This window comes from Homalodisca vitripennis, chromosome 6 (assembly GCF_021130785.1).
Source record: "Homalodisca vitripennis isolate AUS2020 chromosome 6, UT_GWSS_2.1, whole genome shotgun sequence".
NCBI lineage: Eukaryota > Metazoa > Arthropoda > Insecta > Hemiptera > Cicadellidae > Homalodisca > Homalodisca vitripennis.
In genome coordinates this window covers 1,611,248-1,635,356 of record NC_060212.1, presented here as the reverse complement: position 1 = coordinate 1,635,356, position 24,109 = coordinate 1,611,248, and the positions used below count along the sequence as shown (strand labels likewise).

Genomic DNA, 24,109 nt, shown 5'->3' with positions numbered 1-24,109 from the left:
TCTCTTTACCAAATTATAAAAAATACAGAACATAATAGTTGATTATATATTTCAACATTCTTTCTTTATGATTTGGATTCAGGCAGTGATCAATGATGTAAGAGGATTTGTATCAGTGACATCATAAAGTATTGTTTAAAATGTGCTATCTGATTAGGAGTTATGTAAACTATATATTTATTAACACAAAGCAAAGGCTCATTAGTGCGAGAAAAAAATTTTGATAGTCAATCAATACATTTTAGGCAATTATTATGACTCGCTTTCTTACACTTCAAAAGACCTATAATTTTAAAATTGTGTTTTTTTTAACTCCTAATATTTTCCACGGAATGTTCACTCATGTCACTGATGCTAACCTAAACATGTTGGATAGGAACAGGGCTAACCATACCTTACAATGTGAAATGACTTACGTATAAGTCCGATACCGGTCTTAATAGATCTTAACTGAGATGGCGCTTGCAAGCTAAAAATCTTTCTCAAAAACATATTTTAGAACAAATTTAGACATTAAAAATGTAGAAAAAACATTTGTCTGCCGTGGCGATTACCATTGGCTAGCGCCCTCTGGTCAGTCGTAGGTGGTTAGTAGACGAATAAAGACGTATTGTGACCTGTATTCCGTGTTTTAGTTTTAATGATTTGTGTTGTGTATAGTTCTTTATTAATTGCATGTTTATACAGTTAGTGAAGTTGACAAACAACATGGTGGTTGTGATTCCTGACCTAGGCGTGCCACAACGTTTTGTTAAGATTTATTTATTTTAAAATAGTTTTGTGATTATGTATTAGGTTAGTTCTTTACCTGAAGAAGAGATCAGATTGCAGATCTCGAAACGTAGTGTTACTGATTTCTTGTTTCACTGAACGATGGCAAATGTCCGGAAAAATCCTGTTTCCTTAACATTTAGAAAGCTGGTGGAAATGCTCGTTTAGGGATAAGTGCAATCAGATGTTTTTTCAGCTTCTTATCCTACACTTATCGTAGATCAATGTTAGGAAAGTTTGATTCAATAAGAATATTAAGTTCAGCTCCATTTCACCTTCTACTTATTGCAGCGTTTTGAATTCTAACGACAGTTACAGATTGTGACAGATTGGACTCCTGGAATGTTGTAATCAACATCAATCTGAAGTGATACAAAACAGTCGGTGACGAAGAAGCACAAAACGAACTCGCTACAATCGTTTCGACCTTTGAGACACCTGGACAAACCTGATGAAATGTAATCAAGATGAAGTGGTGTTCTCGTTATCTCATCAGGTACACAATTGAGTGCACTTCAAATGCTGCAATAAGTGGACGGTGAAACTGAAGCTGAACTGAACATTCTTATTCTTATCCTAAGCGGAAAAGTCTTCCGATACCGTAACAACTATTAGAAATAAATCTATTTTTCGAAGATTGTTTGCTGTCTAGGAAACAAAACGACCACCCCTAGTCTACTATCATAAACTTTGAAATTCTAAAAGATAAATTTTCACTTTAAGTAAGTATTTCAAGATTACTTGATTATATTTTATCAGCTCAAGTTCCATTATTGTTTACAAACGGATAGTTTAAAAGGGTTTTGGAAAATTATATTAATCTGTAACGAGATATATGCATGTAAAAATATATGACGAATTGAAAAAACCAAACTGATTCTACAAGTTCAGGTTTCGTACAGTTATGACACATTAACTTTAGGTAGTATTCAATTTATTTAGCAGTAACTATTCTAACTTTATTTTATAATGTATTTAGGGAGTGCCGATGGTCTAGCGGTCTAAGTCGTTGGACTTTGGGTCTGAGTTAGAGATAGCGCAGGTTCAAATCCTATCGGTGACCGTTGCACTTTTCATCAGTACTATCAACCTTGTACTGTATCGACTCTCACCCTTATTCTATTTGATAAGATCCTCGCACAGGCCAGTGGGCCATGAGGACGAACAGAATAAGGCTTAAAAGGGGATCTGTCTCGCCTTAAAAAAAAGTGATAATAAAAAAACTTATCAAATAATTTCTCACATTACCGAAATAAATAGCTTATTTCAAATAGTTAACGACATACAATTACTTTGTTATCCCATTTCAATTTTAATCAATATATATATATATAATATATATATATATATATATATATATATATATATATATATATATATATTATATTAGTTTCCTGTTGTGTACACCTTATAGTATAGTTTTTTTAATAAAATAAATCAACTTCTAAAGCCTAAAGGAAAATCAGGAAAGTAAATAAAATTTTAATTTTAATAAAATTTGATACCACAAAATTTTGTAAACGGCGCTTAATTTTACGAAACACAAGTTTGTGTAACGCATTTAAGCGTTATACGTTAAATATAAAATTTTCGCTTTATCTGGAGGACTTCGAATTTTTAGTTTTTTCAACCAATAACAAATTCGATATTTGAATATTCATATATATACTAAATTACATGATGAATTCTAATTATTGCCAATGAAAACAAACTTGCCTTTATATAATTTGAAATAAGTTGTTTATACTAGAAAATTGTGAACGTAGAAAAAAAAATCGTGACAGATAAGTTACATAGAATGCTGCCATGTTTTTGACACACTCCATGTGTATTTTTCAGGAAGTATTAATATTGTGTAATATATAATAACTGCACAGTTTAAAAAACGTTCAATAACGATCAAACATCACTCCCTCCCTGCCTCCAGTAATGCAGCTCGCTCTGAGCACTAATGGCGTACTTCCTGGCCTTAACTGTCACCGTATTGATCGTCAATGTTGAGGCGTGAATACATTTAGCCCTTATCCTTTATTTCAAAACTCGGTTAAGAAGATAACCCGTGAAATAAATCGTGATCTTCTTTTATCGAAAATGTATCCAAAATAACTATAATTATGTTTTATACAGTTTGATTTAAAAATGGACCAATATTAACTATTAAAAAATAAAGAGATCGCTTTACTCTAAGATATTTTCCATTTACTTAAAATTTAAAACCTCCTTATATTTGAGTTTATTTGTATAAACTGTGCTTCAATCCACTTAATAGCTTCATAATATTCCCTACACCATATAGTTCACCGTTAAAACCCAACATAGCATAGGGCTATTATACAGATCATTAACTAATATTAGGTTAGAAAGGGTTAGTTAGTGTAAGACTTAATGTAATTATTAGTAATATAAAATTCATAGAATAGATGTACAGATAGTTGCTGGAAAGGAAGTCTCGTATTGCAATTCGAGACAAACATCCTCCGGATGTAAGTAGATACGCACATCCGCCCAGACGCCGATGGTGAACAAACAGGAAATGCTTATTTGTAAAAACCGTGCGACAATGTAAGGGACAGCCATGCTGATATGGAAAATTGTTTACTCACCAATTATGATGGAGAGATTTGGCAGAGAGCGTGGTCAATGAGCTGGCGGGAGAAGAACAATCAAAACTGAAGAACAAGGAGGAGAGGTGGAAGTGGAGGCCGGGAATTCGAAAAGTGAAGTTCGGGAGTGTTTGTGTTCGTGTGCGGAAAAATATCTCTAGGCGTAATAAGTGTGATGTGAAATAAAATGTAAGTAATTTTAAGAACTTAGTAATATTTTAGGGTTTCATTAATCATTTTCAATTCCATATCTATTTAAATGTTCACAATTTCGAAAATATAAATTCATGTAAATGTTTAGCTATTTTAAAGAAAGTTTCTCATGTTAGTCCATGAACTCATTATTATTGCAACACTACAAAATTACTAGTAAATGTTATAATGAATTAAATTCAAAATAAATTGTAATGAATAATTTAATATTAAATATGTCTTCAAAGTATTAAGACATTAAGTTTTGTGCTTAATATGTCGATTGACGCAATCAATTAATCAATTTAATGAAATGTTGTCACAAATAAATGTGTTGGTTCATTTGAGGGTATTTGTACTGCCAATCTAACCTATTATTAAATCCTCTCACAGCAACCCTTGCTCAAAATATGTCACAACCTTAATCTTAAACTAAACCAACCCTACAAAACCTTACATTAGTTAATTAAAGCTATACATTCCGTTTGAAATACGAGGAAATTTTATTCCTTCTTAAAAGTAAAAGAACCACTTCATGCAAACAGGAAAGTAAAAAAATAATACTAACAATTTGTTTAGCATCAATAAGTTGGGAAAAATTTAGAACATTTGCTGTATTATTTTTTTTAACGTTCTATTTTACATTATGTGATTATGTAACATGTTTATAGCGAAGTAAAACAAGTTTTGTAACAGCTTTGCATGTTTGGAACATTTGCCTCCAAGGGAGAGTTCCAAAAATTCTGAATTTTCTCGGAAACGATACATTTGCAACCCGATGTGAATTTAACACGGAAGAGTTTGTTTTACATCCTCTATCAAAACCTGAAAATATGTGCACTTTTTATCGGAATCAACCCTTTATATAAATACCTGTTTATCCTTTACTGTATGCTACAGTTTATAAAACATAAATTTATTTATTTATTTTTTCCATTATTTATCGTGTATAAATAATTTTGATTTATGAAGATTACCTTTCCAGAAATATATATTAATTGAGCAGGAGAAGAAGTCCCTCTTGCAGTAGTCATTTACTGTGACACGTGACAATATCAGCTGTTGGTTGGCGAGCACATAGTTTCATAGGCTAGGTATAAATTAGAACTAAATAATATTTATAAGAAAGTATTTAACTAAAATAGCCTACTTTCAGTGACAAACCACTCATTTACCTAAAAGATAAATGAAATTTCCAATAACTCAAAAATATTTTTCAAACCCGTAATTAGAGTAACGCCAAGTAAACTAACGAGGTACATCAATGGACCATGTATAACTAAAATGGAAACCATACTACATGAAGATTTAATACCATTAGACACATATAGGACTTCCAAAAGTGACATAATAAAAAATATTAAATGAATATGGAATTCTATCTAGAGACACAGACACTGTAGCAGACCTCAGACCTATCCTAGCGGCACTTAAGAACTTAACACGTATAAGCGCAAGTCACCCTAATATTAAAACCATATTTAATTATTTAAACTACACGAAAAACTCACCTAAGTGAAGAGGACAGGGAAAACTATAAAGCATCTAGCTACAATCGAGGATTTTCTAGTGCAGAGAACAAATTTATACGACATAGTAACATAACCCTGAGGCGGACATCAAGACACAAGCACCCCCAACCTTAGCACAACATTACGAGCCACTCACACTACCTGACAGAACGAACACAGCAACCATGGGGGAAATCATACCGCTAATATCAGCTGGGACTTACACAGGTCTCCAGAGCGAAAATCCACAAGATTTTTTTAGACAAATTCTTAGTTGCAGCAGCAACTTTTCAAACAGATGGACAGATAACACTAAAGTTAATTTATTCCCAGCGCATTTATCAGGCACAGCACTAACTTGGTTCAAATATTATAAGCAAAAAACAACTAGGGGAAGCCATACAATGGGATCAACTTGCTAAAAGTTTCATAGAGGCTTTCACTCCATTAGCACAAACCCAGAGTCTACAAATGATTTTAGAACACAAAATACAGGGAGAGAACGAGCCAACACTAAACTATTTTTTAGATATATTAACAACATGCCGAAGATATGACCCTACAATACAGGACAAGCAAAATTATACATTATTATCATACAGGGACTAAAAAAAACCAGAAATCTGTGAACGAGTTTATAGGACTGAAAAACGACACCTTAAGTGATCTAGAGACTAATTTAAAAAATTACAGAACAGCTAGTTCTAACACAAATAAAAAAAACAAAGAAAGATACAAATAGGGTTGCAGCAAACAGACCCTATAGTACACCCTTATATGAAAAAAACATCATCCATAAACTACAAGCAGAAGTTAACACCCTAACCAATTTAGTAGCTACCCTAACTACAAACCAAATTTCAAATCATAACCACAGGTACGAAAGGTCTCCATCCCCGTATGGAAAACTCAAAATATAAGCCAAGATATGATAGAACACCTAGTCCTCACCAGAAATAGACATATGGAAAGCCCAAAACTACCCCAAACAAACCCAAAGGCCACCTATGATTAAACACGTTTACTTTCAGTGATAGGAGAAGACCAAAACCATTCCCAAATACAACCTGCTAGACAAAATAGGTATTGCACTATTTGCCGTAAAGAACAACCATAATACTGAACAATGTTGGTTCAAGCAACGTTCATTAACTTCTCAACCCCAAAGTAACCGCTTAGCACCTAAAACCAACAATACACAAGAGCTGTTTCTGCAGGTACTGCAAGCGAACAAACCACAATATCGAATCATGTTACAAGTCTAATTATTATAAAACAGAATCAACAAAAAAACGGGAAATAGTGGGAGGTTATACTAACCCCTTACCGAACTTCCCCCTTACTAAAAGCGAAAACAAATAACACTATAGATTTTAAACCAAAGGAATCGACAAACTTACAAATGTATAATTCTATGACATTTACTCCAACTAACCCCAAAGTAAATACCACTATCAACCCCTGGAAAGACCAGTTCAGAAGTGATATTTAAAGCCATAGATTATAATCAAAGAATTCCCACCCTTAAAGAAGATGGAAGAAATTGAACAACCTATTATGCAAAAGCCTATACACACCATAAAACTTCAATCTGTCTTCAATCCAACACCAACCCTAAGCGAACCAAACCCCTCGGGGACAACAAATATAAATAAACCCAGCTTTACAAGAAACCTTGCAGTCTCAGAAAATTTCACACGACAGATAAAACCTAGTGTATTAAAGGGGGTAGCGCACGTAAAACAGGACCCAGATTGTAGTATGGGGGAGGTAAACACACATACTGGATTGGAAGAAACCATTGAGATAGACACTATACAGATTTTAAATCACATAGAGCAACAGAAGAAACAGAAATATGATAGATTGTACTAACTTGCAAGAAATAACGCAAGACAGGATACACAGACCGAGGAAAAATAAAACATTATTATTAGAGGATATTTATGAACTCATATTTAATTGCGAAAATAAAACCAAGAAGAAGATACCTGTCCTAACAATAGACGTAGCCTTGACCACAAACCCTCGACATCCAGTACCCTGCATTATAGATACAGGATGTAACATAAACATTATTAGAGCAGACCTAGTTTGTGAAACAAAATTAAATACTAGCAACATACCCTCGTTGATATCGGCTAACGGTATACCATTAACAGTTTTTGGGTTCAACAAAGATCGCCATAAAAATTGGCAAAGTAATACTTGAAGACACGTTTTATGTGACACCTGATCTAAACAGCCCCTATATTGGTAGGAAACATATTCCTATTTCAGAACTGCGTGGAGTTAAAACTATAAAAATAAAACAATAAAAATTACCAAATATCACATTGAACATATAATACCTATGAAATGAACAGTGGCAGTTAGACATCCAAGAATTTTAAAAACACACAGGAATTAGAAGTACAGCAAGTAACAGAGGTAACAGCCCCACAAGACATAATTATAGCACCACATCATGGGTGGGGGGGGGGGGGGGTGGGGGGGGGGGGGGGTGGGGGGGGGGGGGGGTGGGGGGGGGGGGGGGTGGGGGGGGGGGGGGGTGGGGGGGGGGGGGGGCAAGATAACTTATGGTGTTCTTAAATAAAATTTATAAATAATTCCTCCGCCCAAATTTCCAAAATTTTGTTTATAGTTTATTTTATTGTCAATTTTAAAATTACGGAAAATTAATAAGTCTACATTTAAATTTTTTCCACTTTACCCTCGTAGAAATTTTCCTTTTCTAAAATGAATAGCTTTTTCCCACCCATTTTTTAAAAAATGGAGGATGCGAATTTACATGTGTACTAAAATGATTATCAAACAGAGGTTTACTGTACAGCTACGTTACATTGTACATAGAGAGCTCTTTAATAAGGTACCTGAAATTATTGGTTATAATGGATGTTAAAATAGAAACCTTTTTTTTTACTTGTGTTTAGAGTTTTCCCCCATCCCCAGACAAAACTTTTAGTTACCTTGGCCTAAGGACATGAATTGACCCCCGGAATTTACCCTTGTTACTGGCGAGTGATACCTACCACTACACCCAAAAGAGCCTCTATGTTTTTTGAAAGAATACGGAAATGTATTGATGTTTGTTTTTTTTCTCCTTCATTCATTTTCAGCACAATATTCTAAGCCAAATTAAATCCTTAAAATTTATTAACCTAAATATTTTTTTTTATCGACAATAAAACGAATTTTATCCAACACGGGGAAAGTCTCACTATTTTGTTATCATAATGATTATAAATAGCCATAAACTAATATACTTTTTTTTATATCTTAAATATGTATTATTTTAAAAAATTCACTTTTTAATTTAGTGGAATAAATATTATACTAGTGACCGACATTTAAGACAGTGTTTATATTTATATTAAAATCATACTCTGGTGAATCTACAAGTATTGAATTTAAAAAAATAAGAACATGTTTTTGTATCTTTTGCTTTAATTGAAATATACTTGTACATAAAATTATATGAAATGGAAACTTTTTCATTTTTAAATAGGAGGTTTTTGTTATTATTTATGGAAGAATAATAAGTTATTGTCACAAGTGTTGTTAGTCTTCAAACAAATATTACTTTCAGGAATTTATTTTTATTTATTTATTTCTAAGATTTCATACGAGTATTGGTAAAAAACTTAATAGATGAAGCATTAAAGCCAAGGTAAAAGTTTTTTTTTTGAGCCTTTTTGTATAACGGATTTCTTTTACATTGTTTTATTATTAAATATTCTCTGGCTGTAAATACCCTTTTTAAACTTATTACAAAACTTGAATGGTTTTATTCCATGAAATTTCTTCCCGGTCGACTCCATTTCTTCACCTGAAACACGATACTTTGTACAGAGCACTTTACTTTTTACGACCATTGGAGGCGAACAGTTGTGAATAAATGCTCTCGGTTAAAACCGCGGGGGGGGTTGTGTGTATTACGATAAATTAGAATATTTTTATATTTAGGTTTTCTCCGAAAGTACTTGTCACTAAATAAAAATAAGTTTTTTTACAAAATAAGCTACATTTTAAAAGGATAAATATCATTATTTGGCTAAGTATCTTAGGATAACTTCTAATTCACAACAGTCAAAACACGAGTATATTATCTAAGGGCTCACCCTTTAAAAGTAATCTAAAGACAGAGGTTAAATATATATATTTAAAAGAGGTTAGAGAATTAATTCATGGAGACCTTTTGTTGAAAGACGGGTTAACCAGTTATCCAATATTGAAGTAGGAAGGTTATTTTTTTTTTTTCATATATTTAAAAATCATTAAATTGTTTTCAAATGCGATTTTTGCTATATTTTGTATTAACTACTCAAATCCATACTTAACATCACACTCGTTACTGTTCCATTATTAGTTACCTCTTTACACAATCGTATTGAGGGAGGGGATCTATGGGGGAAAAAAATGACCAATAAGGTTTCTATTATGTGGGCTCAATTCCGTTTACATAGGAGAATACATACCATAATGTATGAAAACAAGATGTCATATCGCTATATATGGTAATTATAATATATAAATCTAAATGGTTTTTCCTTTTAAATGTATCGTGGTTGTGTATTGGCTATTAAATTTGATCGACTTTTCAAGAATACATTTCATTGTTATTTTTTGTTGATATCGTAGTACTTTTCAATTTTTTCTAGGCTTGAAATCGAATTTTTCAACAGCGTAACTGGTTGTTTTACTTGATAGATGATTTTACTTATCTAAAGGCATGGTTTTTACATTATTAATATTATCCAATTGAATTTAAGTATCTATATACTATATAGGATCACCTTAAAACTAACATCACAGTTTTTTCCCCAAAGTCTTACAGGGTTGTTGACAATATTTGACCCTGTTTTAAACTACTGGAACATAACTTTTTATTACGTTAAAGTTGCAGAATATTCACAATATCCAGAACTAATTCACCTAACTAGCTCTCCACGTGCTTTACTGGTGATTCTAAGACATAGGAGATGACTGCTATGTGCTTTAACGTATCAGCGAATGGGGTGGACAAGTACTGAACTGTTTTGATTAACTAAAAGTTTTCACTACAAGATTTACCAAGGCCGTAGAATTCTATGTTAGAATCAATGTTAATAGATATACCCATCTGATATCAGGGCAACTATAGCTCCTGCGCCTGGATAGCCTACGTACTAATGAGGGAAACGCAAACACCACAATGGCCCCTCCGTTTCTATCCTATGTCCCAAGCCCGGCGTACCAGACTTGAGAACATGGTGGTGCGTGATCAGTGATATTCGTCGTGGACGAGGGAACAACCCAGAACAAACAACACACTCCATTTTTTTCCCTTGTGATTGTTTTAGTTTGGTAGTTTTGGAAATAAAGTCATACATCCCTAGGAGCTTTTTCCAAAGGACCAGTCACTTGAACATGCCTCAATTTGTTTTTTTTTTTTTTACATAAAACCAATTTGATAACCATATAGCAAAAGCCTGCCTCCTTGAGGGGACGGGTGGACAAATTTTCATTTTATGTTTTTGTTTTTTTATTCACACCCGAAGAATTGAAGAAACCTTTGTATAATTAAAAAGCAAAAACTAAAAAGCTGTCATGGTTACTATATTTGGGGGTAAGTAACGTCCGTTAACATTCTATGTAATAATTATCGAACTTTTCTGTAATTCTCGTATAAAACATAAAGAGAAAAAAAAATTATGGCGAATATGTTTCTATTTGTTATAATTAGTTTGATATTTCTCCAACAAAACGTCCATCTCATCAATATTTAGACGGAACATTGCAAACTGCAACAGGCTGCCTATACTTACACGATACATTAAACACAAACGAGAAATTGTGCATTACACAAAATAAAGTAGTAAGAATGTTATTCTTCATCGAGCGTGGTTTCAAAGAAAGCTATCTATTAAGTAAAAGTATTTGAAGTATAGACGTCAAAAATTTTCTCCGCACAGTTAAACCTTACGTTATATCTTATTACATAATTTTAGAGAAATATGTACCAAACATTGTAAATACCCTGGGCTCAGCAATTGGGTCAAATAATGCATAAACCCGCAGGCGCGAACATCGTTGATTTGCACCCTGTTGTTGCTAAGTCCTGAACCAATGCACACCACAATAATGGTAAAACAAGAAATTACTCATCATAGACTTGTTTGTTTCATTGCAAGTCATTCCTTAGTATTGCAACATATATTACCAGTAGTCTCGTTGGGTGTGCTGGAAATTTGTTGACGAAAGATGTGACAATTTACCTATCTTATATTTTAGTATAGTAAAAATTTTAAAATATATAACTCAGTTTACTAATAAGTTCGAGAATCAATGCGTTTTATGTTAAAACATTTAAAATCTTATATTAAATAAATCACAAATATACCATCTAGTTTTTTAAATTTTTACAGTACTTACACTCAATGTTATAAACTTATATGGTTGGATTTAATCCCTTTCTCGCTCAGGAAATGAGAATTTCGTTGAAAGCGTATCTTTTTTACTACTGGAATCAGCCTAGCGTCCAGTACATTTTTTTCTACTTGGGTCCTCTACACAAGCCCACAATTTAATAACCCTTAAGCTTTCTTTAGACTAGACTTGAATCCCATAGGGATTTATAAAGGCAGATATTGTTATTATTATGTAAAATATAATCATCAGCATCAATGCAAGAAATAATATGACCTCTTGATCGTTTTACATTCAATATCTTTCAGAGCATCCTTAGGACTACTTTTAAAAAAAATGTGTTTTTCTACGATTTTGTTGTCATATTCGGTTAACTCGCATAACAAAATAATTGTATGAATTGAACATAAACCTGATTAATTAACTCTCATACTATTGTGGATCTTCTTACAAACTTCTTGTCAAAAGAAAATAAAATGATTACATACGGAATCTAAACTAACACGAACAAACATAATCAAAAGAGTAGATGGAAAAGTTATCGTTAGGAGATTAGAGCCAAGCAATCTCCTAGAAAGAACAATTGGGAATAACTTGATATAAATAAAGTGAAGGATTAGAGAAGGAAGTATTTTTTCTTAAATCAATTCATATAAATTTGATACCATGAAAATATAAGTTTTCATATTTAAATCCGACAGTTTATTACGTAATTTGTTTATGCATTTTCCTTCAAAGTGACTATACGATCAGAGATAGTAAAGTCTAAGGATTAAGGTATAGTTGAGGATCGGATAAGCTAAAATGCGCAGTTGGTTCCAACTGAAACTTCAACCGTGTACAAGTTCCTAGTTAAACTCAGGGTGGGGGGTCAGTTGTGGGTTAGTATTTACAGAGGGGTTTTATAAACGTTATACAGGTTAGTAGAAAGAGTTTTTTTTATAACAGTCTTCTATACTGTTTTTGTAACTTGATAAATGATCTGTTTTTTATGTGTTTATTTTAATTAATAGCTGATTTGGATAAACTAAATTGAATATTCACTAGCAATTAACATAATATGGATTAATATTTATCTAATGCAAACTCTATAAACATCAATAATAAATTGATTATGGCAATAGAGAACAATTTAAGAAGTAATAAATTTTTTTGATGAATATTCACAATTGTTGAATATTTTTCAACAGTTAAATTTGTTTACTTTTCTTTACAATAAGGTATTTCATTAATACCAATCATATTAAAAATAAGAGTTGTAATAACTAGCAGAACCTATTGAAAGTATTTAATACATTGCATATTATGAAACTAAAATAAGCACACATGTAACATAATATACATACTACTAACATCTTATGAACTATACAGTGTTTTTTGATTATACACATTGATACATGGTATCGTCTTCATTGGGGATGCTGGCGAAATTTGAAGTTTAAAACTCATTTTAATCTAAAAATTTAGCTAACATAAGTCTAGTGTCAAAATATTGTGTGACAGTTAGTCAGTTAGTTTAAAAATGTATTTATTCTTGAATGTTTTTGTATACCACCATGGTTATTTTACTATTAATATTCTCTAGTGTTTCCCTTAAATATCAAATGTTGCCTGTAAATAAAAACACTGTATGCACAATATTCAGTCCATAGGGTTGTTTCCATAAAATATATAATTGCTTACTTATGATTCATCATGTAAATGTGAAAGGAAGGGACGGTAAGTTAGTAATCTGCTATTTTTTCGAAATGCACATTAAAAATGTGCTAGTGATATACATATACAGCAATATCAGAAACTACAAACATGTAGTTCTTTACAGTAACAATAATCCCGAGAAATATTCCTGGATCATAATAACGAATAAGAAGTTTCAAGAAGTTCAATGAGTTCGGAGACATTTTACGCCATTTCCTAAGTAAAGTACAAATGAACAACACCCACTCTACTCGTGCAGCAACTGAAGCGAGGTTCGGTAACTTTTCGCTGTGACATCACACCAACAGCTGATATTGTCACGTGACACCGCAATGACTACTGAATGAGAGAATTCTTCTCCTTCTCAATTAATATATATTTCTGGAAAGGTAATCTTTATAAATGTGTCAAAATTATTTATACACAATAAAATAATGGATAAATATTTATAAATTTATATTTTATTAACTGTAGCATACAGTAAAGGATAAAAAGGTTTTTTATATACAGGGTGATTCCGATAAAAAGCTCATACGTATTTCAGGTTTGACAGAGGAAAGTGAATACGTCTTTTGTCGAATTCTCATCGGGTTTGCAGATGTATTGTTTCCGAGAAAATTCAGAACTTTTGGAACCCTCCCTAGTAGGCAAGTGTCCAAACATGCAAAGCTGGTAAAAAAACTTCGCTATAAACACGTTAGATAATCACATGATGTGAAACAAAATTATAACAGAAAATGTTTTAAATTTCTCCCATTTTTTTTCGAGGCTGAACAAATTGTTAGTATTTTTTTACTTTTCTGTTTGCATGAGAAGTGGTTTTATTTTACTTTTAACAATGAATAAATGCTTTTAGTTTCAGTATTTTAGTTTTTTATGTCCCAATATTATTGGAACCACCACGTATAGCCTACAAGGAGGATTTTCATAAAATCTAAATTTTTCTCTAAACCGGAACATTTTCGACCCCATGTGTATTGTATAAAAAAATAATTTCACTCACATCGTCTATTAAACCATAAAAATACGCACTTTTATCGTAATTTCCATTGTATTCTTCAAGAAAGTTACTCTAAAAAAGTTTTAAATTATTTTAAAATACACTCTGCTGTTCCCTTTAGTCCCTTTTTGAGTTTATACCTTTCGTTATTATATATTATATTTCAGGTCAGAATGCATAGCTTCAATTATACCCTTACAACCCAATATTAGTTTATGATCTTGCATAATAGCCCTATGCTCGTTGGGTTTTACGGGCGAGAAGATGGTTTAGGGAACACTGTGAAGCTATTAAGCTGAAATTAAGATAACTATAATAATGATACATGTCCTAAGCAGAATAATATGTTATAGTTATTTTTAAATATGAGGTGCAGATTTTTACTAACAAACTACCACAACAGTGATGTTGGGAATATAAACATGTCATGCTATTGTAATTAAAAGTTCAAAACCACGTAAGATAGAATTACTGTGTGCAGCTAATGCATGTGCACAAGCGTCTCTCTGACCAAGGTATGTCGACATAAATTCACAGCTTATGGAACATTTATCTCTCAGAAATGTGGAAATATGACAAACATATTTGCAAGTGTAATATTCTTCCTTCGTGAGCTTTAACCGTTGCATCGTAAGTACCTTTTACATAGTTATAAAAGCAACGATGCAACCTATAGTAAGCCTGAAACCGGAATGAATGAAATTAGATTAGTTATATTTTTTTTCAAAAATAAATGTAACAATTATTTCAATCGAAAAATGGATAAAAACCAAAATACCTACTCAATAAATAATGAAAATTGCTGGTTCCTGTGTAATGAGTATGGATTCTGTGAAGAATATGAAGATAAGTCTTTGAGCCAGGATTGCGAATCCCAATATTGCTTCTGATACCGTGTCACAAGACAACCATATCAGGATAAGGAGTAATGAGTTTCCCAAACTGAAGATGTTTAAATTAACAAATCAGTTGTTACAGGGTGGAGTGCGGTAGTTTGCTGATTTGGAAATGAAATAAAAAAATTATGAACATTAGAAAAAATTATATTTTATTATAATTATATTTATCAGAAAGGGAATTTTAAAATTACATGGTTTTTAAATAATATATCTGGCAAATGTCGACCTTCGGCATCCACACACTGCTGCATACGTTTTCTGAAGTTTACATTAACTCTAATAATGCATGTTCGACTGGTATTCTGCCAATTTCAGCCTCAATTTTGTCCCTTAGGTCTTCCAAGGTGTTGGGACGGTTGATACACACCTTCGACTTCAGGTAACCCCAAAGGAAAACATCGCATGGGGCTAAGTCTGGTGAGCGTGCCGACCAGTTCACAGCACCCTCAAAGAGATAAGCCGTCCAGGAAACATTTGCCCTCAAACAATTTCATGGTAACCCTCCGCTGTGTGTGCAGTGGCACTATCCTGTTGGAACCATGTATCCTCTAATTGCATTGCCTCAAGAGCCGGCTGAAAAAAATCCTGTATCATAGTCATGTACTGTTCGGAGTTCACAGTTATGGCACGACGGTTATTCTGAAAAAAGTAAGGGCCAATAATGCCTACTCGTGATATGGCGCACCACAAAGTGACGCGGTCCGAATGCAGAGGTCTCTGGTGGACTTCTCTGTGGTTTGTTTCACTCCAGTAGCGCATGTTTTGCTTGTTGACACACCCACTGAGGTGAAAGTGTGCCTCATCAGAAAAGAACACAATTGCGTCACGCGGTATAGTTGCAAGCATGTCTTCACAAGAAGTACGCCGTGTCAAATAGTCCCCGTGCTGTCAATTATGGACCCACGCACATTTTATACGGGTGAAATCTCAGTTTCATCATAAAGAATCCGGTGGGGAGAACGTCTTGAAATGCCAAGAGCAAGTGATTGCTTCCGAGTAGAGCGTTTTTGGAGATTGCAGTACTGCTGCTCTAACTCTATTGATGTTTTCCGGTGTTTTAATCCTTCTCTGAGGTCCCCTTCGTACACCATGACACATTCCCTGCTGTTCTGAATGCAGTTTACCCAATTTGCAATTGATTGCCGACCAGGAACACGTCCGCGTGGGGGAACAGCGAATCGTAAACGGAAAGCACGCTGCACTGCAATGATCGAGTGGGCATCTGAAAAATACGCTTCAACATAAAACGACCTCTCCTCTCGTATCCACTGCATGATGGCAACTGGAACGCGGAGGAATACAAATCTCCCGTTCAGCTACTATAAGCCACGCCCACTCTCCCCTCTCTTCGACCAACAGTGCCGCCACAGCCTGCAGTGCAAAAAAGCAAATTACCGCGCTCCACCCTGTAGAAGGATGCCTGACTCTATAGCCTGAAAGCATATGTTATATATGTTTTAGGGCTAGTGCCTAGTTATAATTTTGTTACTATGCACAATTCATAAAAATCTTTGTGGCTACTTGTAGGTAACCTGTGGTTTGGAAACAGTTTCGTGAACCGCTGTTTTAGCTAACATACCTTACAGGCAAAATAACAAATCAATCTGATTTTCTTTTACAATTCACTATCACCTTGGAGCACAATAAATACTCAACTCAAATACTTTTAGCATTTTTAGTAATTATTGGCATTCAGGAAATTCTTTTTCTATAATCACCTTGTGGCGTTTGCCACTTTAATTTTGTTGGTCTTTGGACGGACCGGGAGCTGTTTCCTTACAGCTGGTCGAGCCATCTGTTTTACCAGATTGGTTGTTCTCTTTCTAGATGTTTTCTGTGGCTTTCTGGCTTTTTTGATTGGTTCTAGTATTTTCAGGTTTTCTAGATATCGGGAATTAGGTTTCTTGTCCTCTTCTCTTCTGGACTTCGAAAGGGCAAGGACATCTTGGAGTTTTCTGTGGTCGGAGTTACAAAATCAAAGCTGGCTGCCCGCTCCCTCTACGAACCGGCACGGTGTTTTGGTGTTAATATCGTATGCCTACCTTCCAATCAACGTTTCACGACCTCGTTTAATATTTAGGACCCAGTCTTTCCATAATTCGGTTTTCGAATATCGTCGCATATTGGTAGCAGGAGCGTGGTTTGAAATGGAAGGCTAGGCTTGCCGGTGGGAGCGGAGGAATTCTACACAGCTATGAGAGCTAAGTCCTAGTTTTAAGTTTTTTTAAAGGGGTAGACGTTTTTCTAAATTTTTTTAGTTTTCTAAATTTTCCTTACACTGCCTTTTTTTTTACTCAAAATGTTAAACTTTTTCGAAGTAGCTTGTTTTTAAATGTGCAGGTCTGAGCCAAGCAGTTCTTGCAACCAACTGCTACCTAAGCCTAGTTGTGTAATAATTGAACATGTGAGTGGCAGTATTTCTTAAACTTTAGTAACTTATTCTCACTAATTATTTAGGCATAGGTAATTTGGTTGATTTTTTCTAGCTTAAAATTTTTACTTTAAACCAATTTTAAATAAATTTTTTTTCTCTCACCAAGTTAACTCTTAACCTAACTTTTACTTTCCACCTACAGTGTAGCCTGTTGCCTTAAACATACCTGGTACTTAATTACTTGTGCTTTCTAAACTTTAATTAGCACCTTTTAGTATTTTAATTTAAACTTTGGCTCAGATCTGTGCAAGTAAAGTCGAAGGATTTCATAGATGCTGTTGGTGACTGCGTATTGTACTGCCGCCTATGTATAGCCTACCTTTTGTTTTTAAAGTTCTTAGCTTTTCTGGTTAATCATTTTGAAACCCCCATTCAGTTTCACCAGATTATTTACTTTGGGTTGGCTTATAATTAAAAGTGTTCTTTTTTATATAACTTTTGCTTTCCTTCTGATATTTCATCTCTACATCTGATTTAATTAAAATTTTTTAACCTTTCCACACCTACCCTTAGTTCCAAATGCTATTAATTGTTGTTATTCTAGGATTTAATTAATTATTTAGTTATTTATTTATTCTTCCAGCAGATTTACACCACTTGTACATGTTATAAGTTGATAAGAGTTTTAAATTTTTAATAGCACTAATTTGATGATTTTTGTCTATTGTGTTGAATTTATTCGAGTCTTACAAAATTTTGTTAATTAATCTTAGTCTTATACACAAGGTAAGTGAAGTGTTACTTGTTAAATTTATCTGATAATTTTTTCTACTTAGAAATATGTCAAACTTTTATGTAGGCCTATGCTATTTGATTGTTTCAGGGCAGTTTCAAGCTTAAGGGGTTGATTTAGTCTAACAGTTTGCAATTTTTTTTCCTAAAACCTTCTTCAAAACTTTAATGTTATTGTAAAAATAATAATTCTTTCATAGTCTATTATTAAAAGCCCTTTGATTCTTTTGACTAGTTGCCTGTTTAAATTAAAACAGTTAAAGTTAATATGGAGTACACCTTTAGTTTCAACTAGTCTTGAAAGTAACATGGGCCTAGGCTTGTTTTGTAATTTTTATGAAGTTGCAGCTTGGGTTGGATTTGACGTGCTGACATACATATAAGTGCTTTAATTACTTACAAAACTAAACTTTCTTTCCAAAATGTTGAAACATCCTTTCTTTTACAAACTTTTAAAACTATAGTTTTGCCACCTTGAGGGTTCACTATTTTATAATATACCAAACCCTAGTGGACTCTTTGGATTGATTGATATGTCAGCTTGCTTGATTCAGCTTCGGGTGTTTAACTTACCTAAATTTCAGTTTAGCCTAATTTAAGCCTTAAGTGGTTTAAATAATTTTTTTTTTTCCTTTGGTCTTTAATTTCTTAATTTTTAATTTTTCACTGGGGTTTTTTTTGGATTCTTGGCCTCAAAAGAGATTTTTTTTTTTGGGGGTGTTCTAAATTATTTACAGTTTAAAGGGAGAGTTTACATATTTGGGCTTGTGTCTTATTCACTTGGGACTTGTTGAACTTTATGTAGTAGTTACCTGTAGCGCTACTTTACGACTTGCTCCCACATATTTTTTTTGCTCTTCTACGGTACAGTTGCTCTTGCTTTTGATTAATTCTTTTGTTTACTTTGTTTTCCCTCTCTTATTCTTTTAGGTTTTGAAAGGTGTTGTTAGTTTTTTTTGAATACTTTGAACTTTCTCAACCTTTTGAGAGGAAAACAAATTGAGTCTACCCCCGACTGATGGCAACCGACTTTTTTTTTGTTCTGAAAGCCAAACTTGTTGTATTTTTCTGCCTTCACCTGTTGGTGATACTGGAATTTTGGTTTCATGGTAATAATAATGAAATGTACTTTATGCTTTTATTTATTTGTAATACTATAAATTTATAGTAGTTTTTTTTTACAACTTGTACTTTTTCACACACCACAGTAAAGTTGCCCTAATGTTTTTCTGAATTTTTTTTACTGCTCTCTAGTTTGTGTGGAATATCTGTCCACGCTCTCATGTGTCTTTGATTAATTTATTGTTTAACTTGTTTGTTGTGATTTGTGTTTATTTATTGTTGATTATTGAACCTTTTACGAGATGAAGTTCTTCGATTTAAATAATGTTCCAAAGACTGTGTCTTGGATTAAAAAGTTGACTATTGAGGAAGCCCGCGAACAATGCAAGCTATGGGGAATTAAACCCAAGGATAAGCTTGATGCCATGCGTGTGCAGGCTAAGTGAATTTGTGGCTCGGTCTAGCGAAGGGGTCGTGAGTGACTTGGAGGAATCTGCGGATGAACCAAGGGTACCCGTAACGGATGATTTAGTGGATAATCCCAGTTTAAAACAGGACGAAGTAGGAACTTGTACTGTGCTGCCCCCCCTGTAGTGCCGGTGGATCTTGGTGGTTTAGTGAAGAGTCTGCATACAATGACCTTAAATGCTATTGAAGCGACTGCTAAGACGGTAGCCCAAGAAATTGCAACCCAAAATAGGCCATATAACAGGGACGATGTCTCATTCCCTAACATTTTGCGGGATATGCTTAGAGAGGTACCCATTACTTCTGGTACAGATTTATTTCAGCTAACAGAATTTCTCGTAAAAATCCAAAAAATAGTAGAGTTAAATTTAGGTTCAGATAAAACTATTCTATTAAACGCTGTGGCACGCACTGAAGGCAGACTTCGTGATGTGTGGATGGGTCTCGTGAGTGCTGACTCTACCTGGCCGAATGCTCTGCAGACAATTAGGTTTACCTTTTTCTCATCTAGGGCCATTAGAGACATTCAGTCTAAACTCATGTATAGACAACAACGACTGTCAGAACCTTATGCTGATTATCTTACTGACATTGTTAGCATTTTCCAAATTCTTGGACCAGAAATAAGTGATGGCGAGATTTTTACAACTATTTTTACCGGTCTCAACCCTCATACTAGGGCAGCTTTTGCAGGTCTTCAACCCCCCTACCACAGTACAACAAACTGAAAAACATGGTTTCCATGATTGAGAGTTTGACGGTCAACACTGTTCAAGCTCCGTTAGGGTATGGCAATTCTGAATCTCAGGAAGCTGCAATAGATTCTAATAAAAATGTCACTTATGATAATACTAATTTACAATACGCTGGACATCTTTTCCAAAATAATCGTTATAATAACAGAACATTTTACCGTGGTTCGGGTACAAACTTCGACCGAGACGCCGCTAAAAGAACCCCCTATAGCACATTTTATCCAAACCATTCGTTTGGAGGTAACCAAAGGCAAGGAAGCGGGCCTTACAATAATAGTAGACCTTACCAGAACTTTCATTCTCAACCCAATAATTCTAGGCAGGGCCAAGTAAGGGCAAATGGCTAATGATAATGCTTTCAATCAGCGGCTGAACCCCCAAGTTTGTAATTCTAATCAATTGCAAGATAATATGCTACCAGGGAACAATAGTAGGCCAAACCAGGAACGGAGGTTTTCCTATAATAGGAATAATCAAAACCATAATTATAGTTCCGCTAATCCTGCGGTTAATTTAAACTCCAAAAGGGGAATTCGCTGAAAGGGCCGGCATTCCCCAAGAAGACTAGGCCCATTAATCCTTTAGCTCCGGCTTTGCCCAAGGTCAAACCCCTAGAAATTCCTATTGCTTTTTCTAACATTAAGTCTTCTGCTGTGATTGATACTGGTTCTACCAGATCTAACGTAGCTAAAAGGCGTATTTGATACTCTCTCTAAACTCAAGGGTGTCGTGAAGAAAGTTGAAGAAACTTCATTGACGGCTACAGCTGCAAATGGTTCAGATGTCTCCTTTCAATTTTTGGCCCATATTTCATTTCAAATTAGCTTGTTTCTCTTGGACTTTCCCATTTCTTGTTGCTAACAACTTACCGGTTCCTGTTTTGATTGGACTCGACTTCATTCAGGCCTCTGAAATGAGCATTAATGCGGCTCAACGCCAGGTGTCTTTTCCCTTTGACACTTCACTAGTTATAGCCGAAAACCAAGAGGATGAACAGGCAGAGGATGTTAGTTTGGGACCTATCTTTGGAGAGAGGCTTGATAATTCCCAAGTTCAGACATTTAAAAATATTCTGCGGTGTTTTCCCGAAACTGTGACCAAACAGCTGGGTAAAACTAACCTTTTGACTTATTCTATCACTGTCAAGTCAGACAAGCCGTTCAGGTGCCGTCCGTATCATTATGCTCCCCCGAAAATGGCTTTAATTCGTGAGCATATCGAAGGCCTTCTGGAGAAAGGCGTTATTAGACCTTCAACTTCCCCCTTACTCCAGTCCAGCATTTTTAGTACCTAAAAAGGGAGGTTCTTCACGCCTGGTGGTTGACTTCCGCGCCTTAAACAATGTCTTGGAGCTCGATACTACTCCGATGCCTATTGTAGAGTCTTTCTTTTCAATTTCTAGGCAAGGCTAAGATCTTTTCTATGTTAGACTTGGTGTCTTACAACCAGATACCACTTGATGAGGCTTCCAAGAAGTACACTTCATTTGTCACAAGCACTGGCCAATGGGAATACAATTACCTCCCTTTTGGTCTAGCTAGTGGTAGCATGATACTGACTCAGTTGATAAATAAAATCTTTGGTGATGTGAAATTTGATTTCTTGTTCTGCTATTTCGACGACCTTGTTATTTTTTCTGAAAATCTGGAAGATCACCAAAGACATCTCGATTTAGTCCTTGACCGACTTAGTAGGGCAGGGTTAACAGTTAACCCAGAAAAGATGGTCATTGCCTCTCATAAAATAGAATTTCCTAGGCCACGTCTTCGAAGATGGGAAAGTTACCATCAACCCAAATAGAACTCGCCCTATCGACAACTACCCTCAACCCAAAAATACTAAGCAGCTTAGCAGGTTTCTTGGAATGTGTGCCTTTTATTCTAAATTTATTCCCAATTTCGCGTCAATCTGTGAGCCGTTGAATAGGTTAAAGAGAAAGGATGTAAATTTCATATGGGGTGAGGAGCAACAGAATGCTTTTCACAAACTTAAACGGTCTTTAGTCTCTGCTCCGGTCCTACGCTTACCAAATTTTGATGCCCCGTTTATTCTGTCAACTTGATGCTTCAGGTTACTGCTGTAGGTGCAGTGCTGTCTCAGGAAATCCAGGGCCAAATATAACCCTATAGCTTTTGCGAGCCGTCCTTTAAATGTACACGAGGAGGAACTATTCAACTTTCCATTTAGAAGCTTTGGCAGTAGTCTATGCCTTTACAAAATTTAGACAATATTTAGAGCATCGTTCCTTCACGCTTGAGACTGACAATTCCTCACTCTCATGGTTACTTAACAATCCTCGCCAGGTAGGAAAAATAGCACGTTGGACCACTCTCATCAATGCCTTTCAATTTACTGTCAAGCATGTTAGGGGCAAAGACAATGTTGTGGCCGACTGCCTCTCGCGTTTATTTGAGCCCCAAACCGATTCATCACAGAGTTCTACTATTCAAAATAAAACCGACCACACACAGGCTTTTATTCTTTTTTCTGTACCGGAAGCCTTCAAAGACATCAAAGGCCACCAAGAGCAAGATGCTCAAATTCGCAATATTGTGAAATCTTTGAAGGGTACTAATCCCAATCAAAATTATTCTGTAATTCAAGGCATTTTAGTTCACCAATTGCCTAATCAATCCAAACCTAGAGTAGTGGTACCTAGCAAACTCTACGACCTATTGTTTAAAGTTTACCATGAGTCACCTCTCGGAGCTCATCTGGGATTCAAGAAAACTTGGGATCGGATTAGTCAAATTTTCTTTTCCTACCGACCTGAAGCAGGCTATCCAAGAGAGGGTAAAGGCTTGTCCTTTCTGTCAGAGATGCAAACAGGCTCAAAATACTAAGGTAGGCCCTTTGGCTTCTCAATTAGCAACCAGGCCTTTTCAACGGGTGTTTGTTGATTACGTGGGACCTCTTCCTAGAACAAAAAAAGGCCACAAATGGCTTCTTACAATCGTTGACGCCTTTTCAAAATATACAGTGATTTTGCCTGCTAAAAATGCTACCGCTCCTACTACGGTGAATCTTTTGCATAAGGGCTTGTTCGCGTATTTTGGCTTCCCCCTCACAACTCGTCACCGACCGTGGTGGTTTGTTTCAAATCCAGACAGTTCGATAACATGTGTCTGGAACTTGGTATCAAACACGTTATGACCTCGCCATATTATCCGAAGCCGTCAATTGCTGAAAGAGTTAATAAAAACCTCGGCGTTGCCTATGAGAATTTTCCATTCTCAAAATCATACTGACTGGGACACTAATCTCCATTTATTCCAAGTCGCTTTTAATTCGGCTAAGCATGAGTCAATTGGCACCTCTCCTGCTGAAATTTTCCTTGGCTACAAAATTACTTCTCCCCTGGAAAACAATTGGAATTTGGATGATCTCCTCCAAACACAAGATTCCAGAGACATGCAGAGGAGATGGTCTCAAGCCTTGGATCGGTTGGAGGTTGCACACCGAAAAGTTGCTCGGCAGTACAACCAAGGTCGTTTACCAGTTAATTTTCGTATCGGTGATTTGGCGATGTTTCGACGAGTAAATTTGAGTAATGCGGCTAATCTAATTTCAGCCAAA

General features: G+C 34.8%; 1 protein-coding gene across 1 annotated transcript in view; it reads left to right on the top strand.

Annotated features, from left to right (window-relative positions):
- Positions 1-19,904, top strand: part of LOC124365131 — a 37,329-nt gene extending 17,425 nt beyond the window's left edge. Inside the window, exon 2 of the mRNA XM_046821082.1 lies at positions 19,748-19,904. Coding sequence (XP_046677038.1) covers positions 19,748-19,904 — 157 coding nt within the window. The remainder of the gene's footprint in view (positions 1-19,747) is intronic.
- Positions 19,905-24,109: the final 4,205 nt, after the last annotated feature.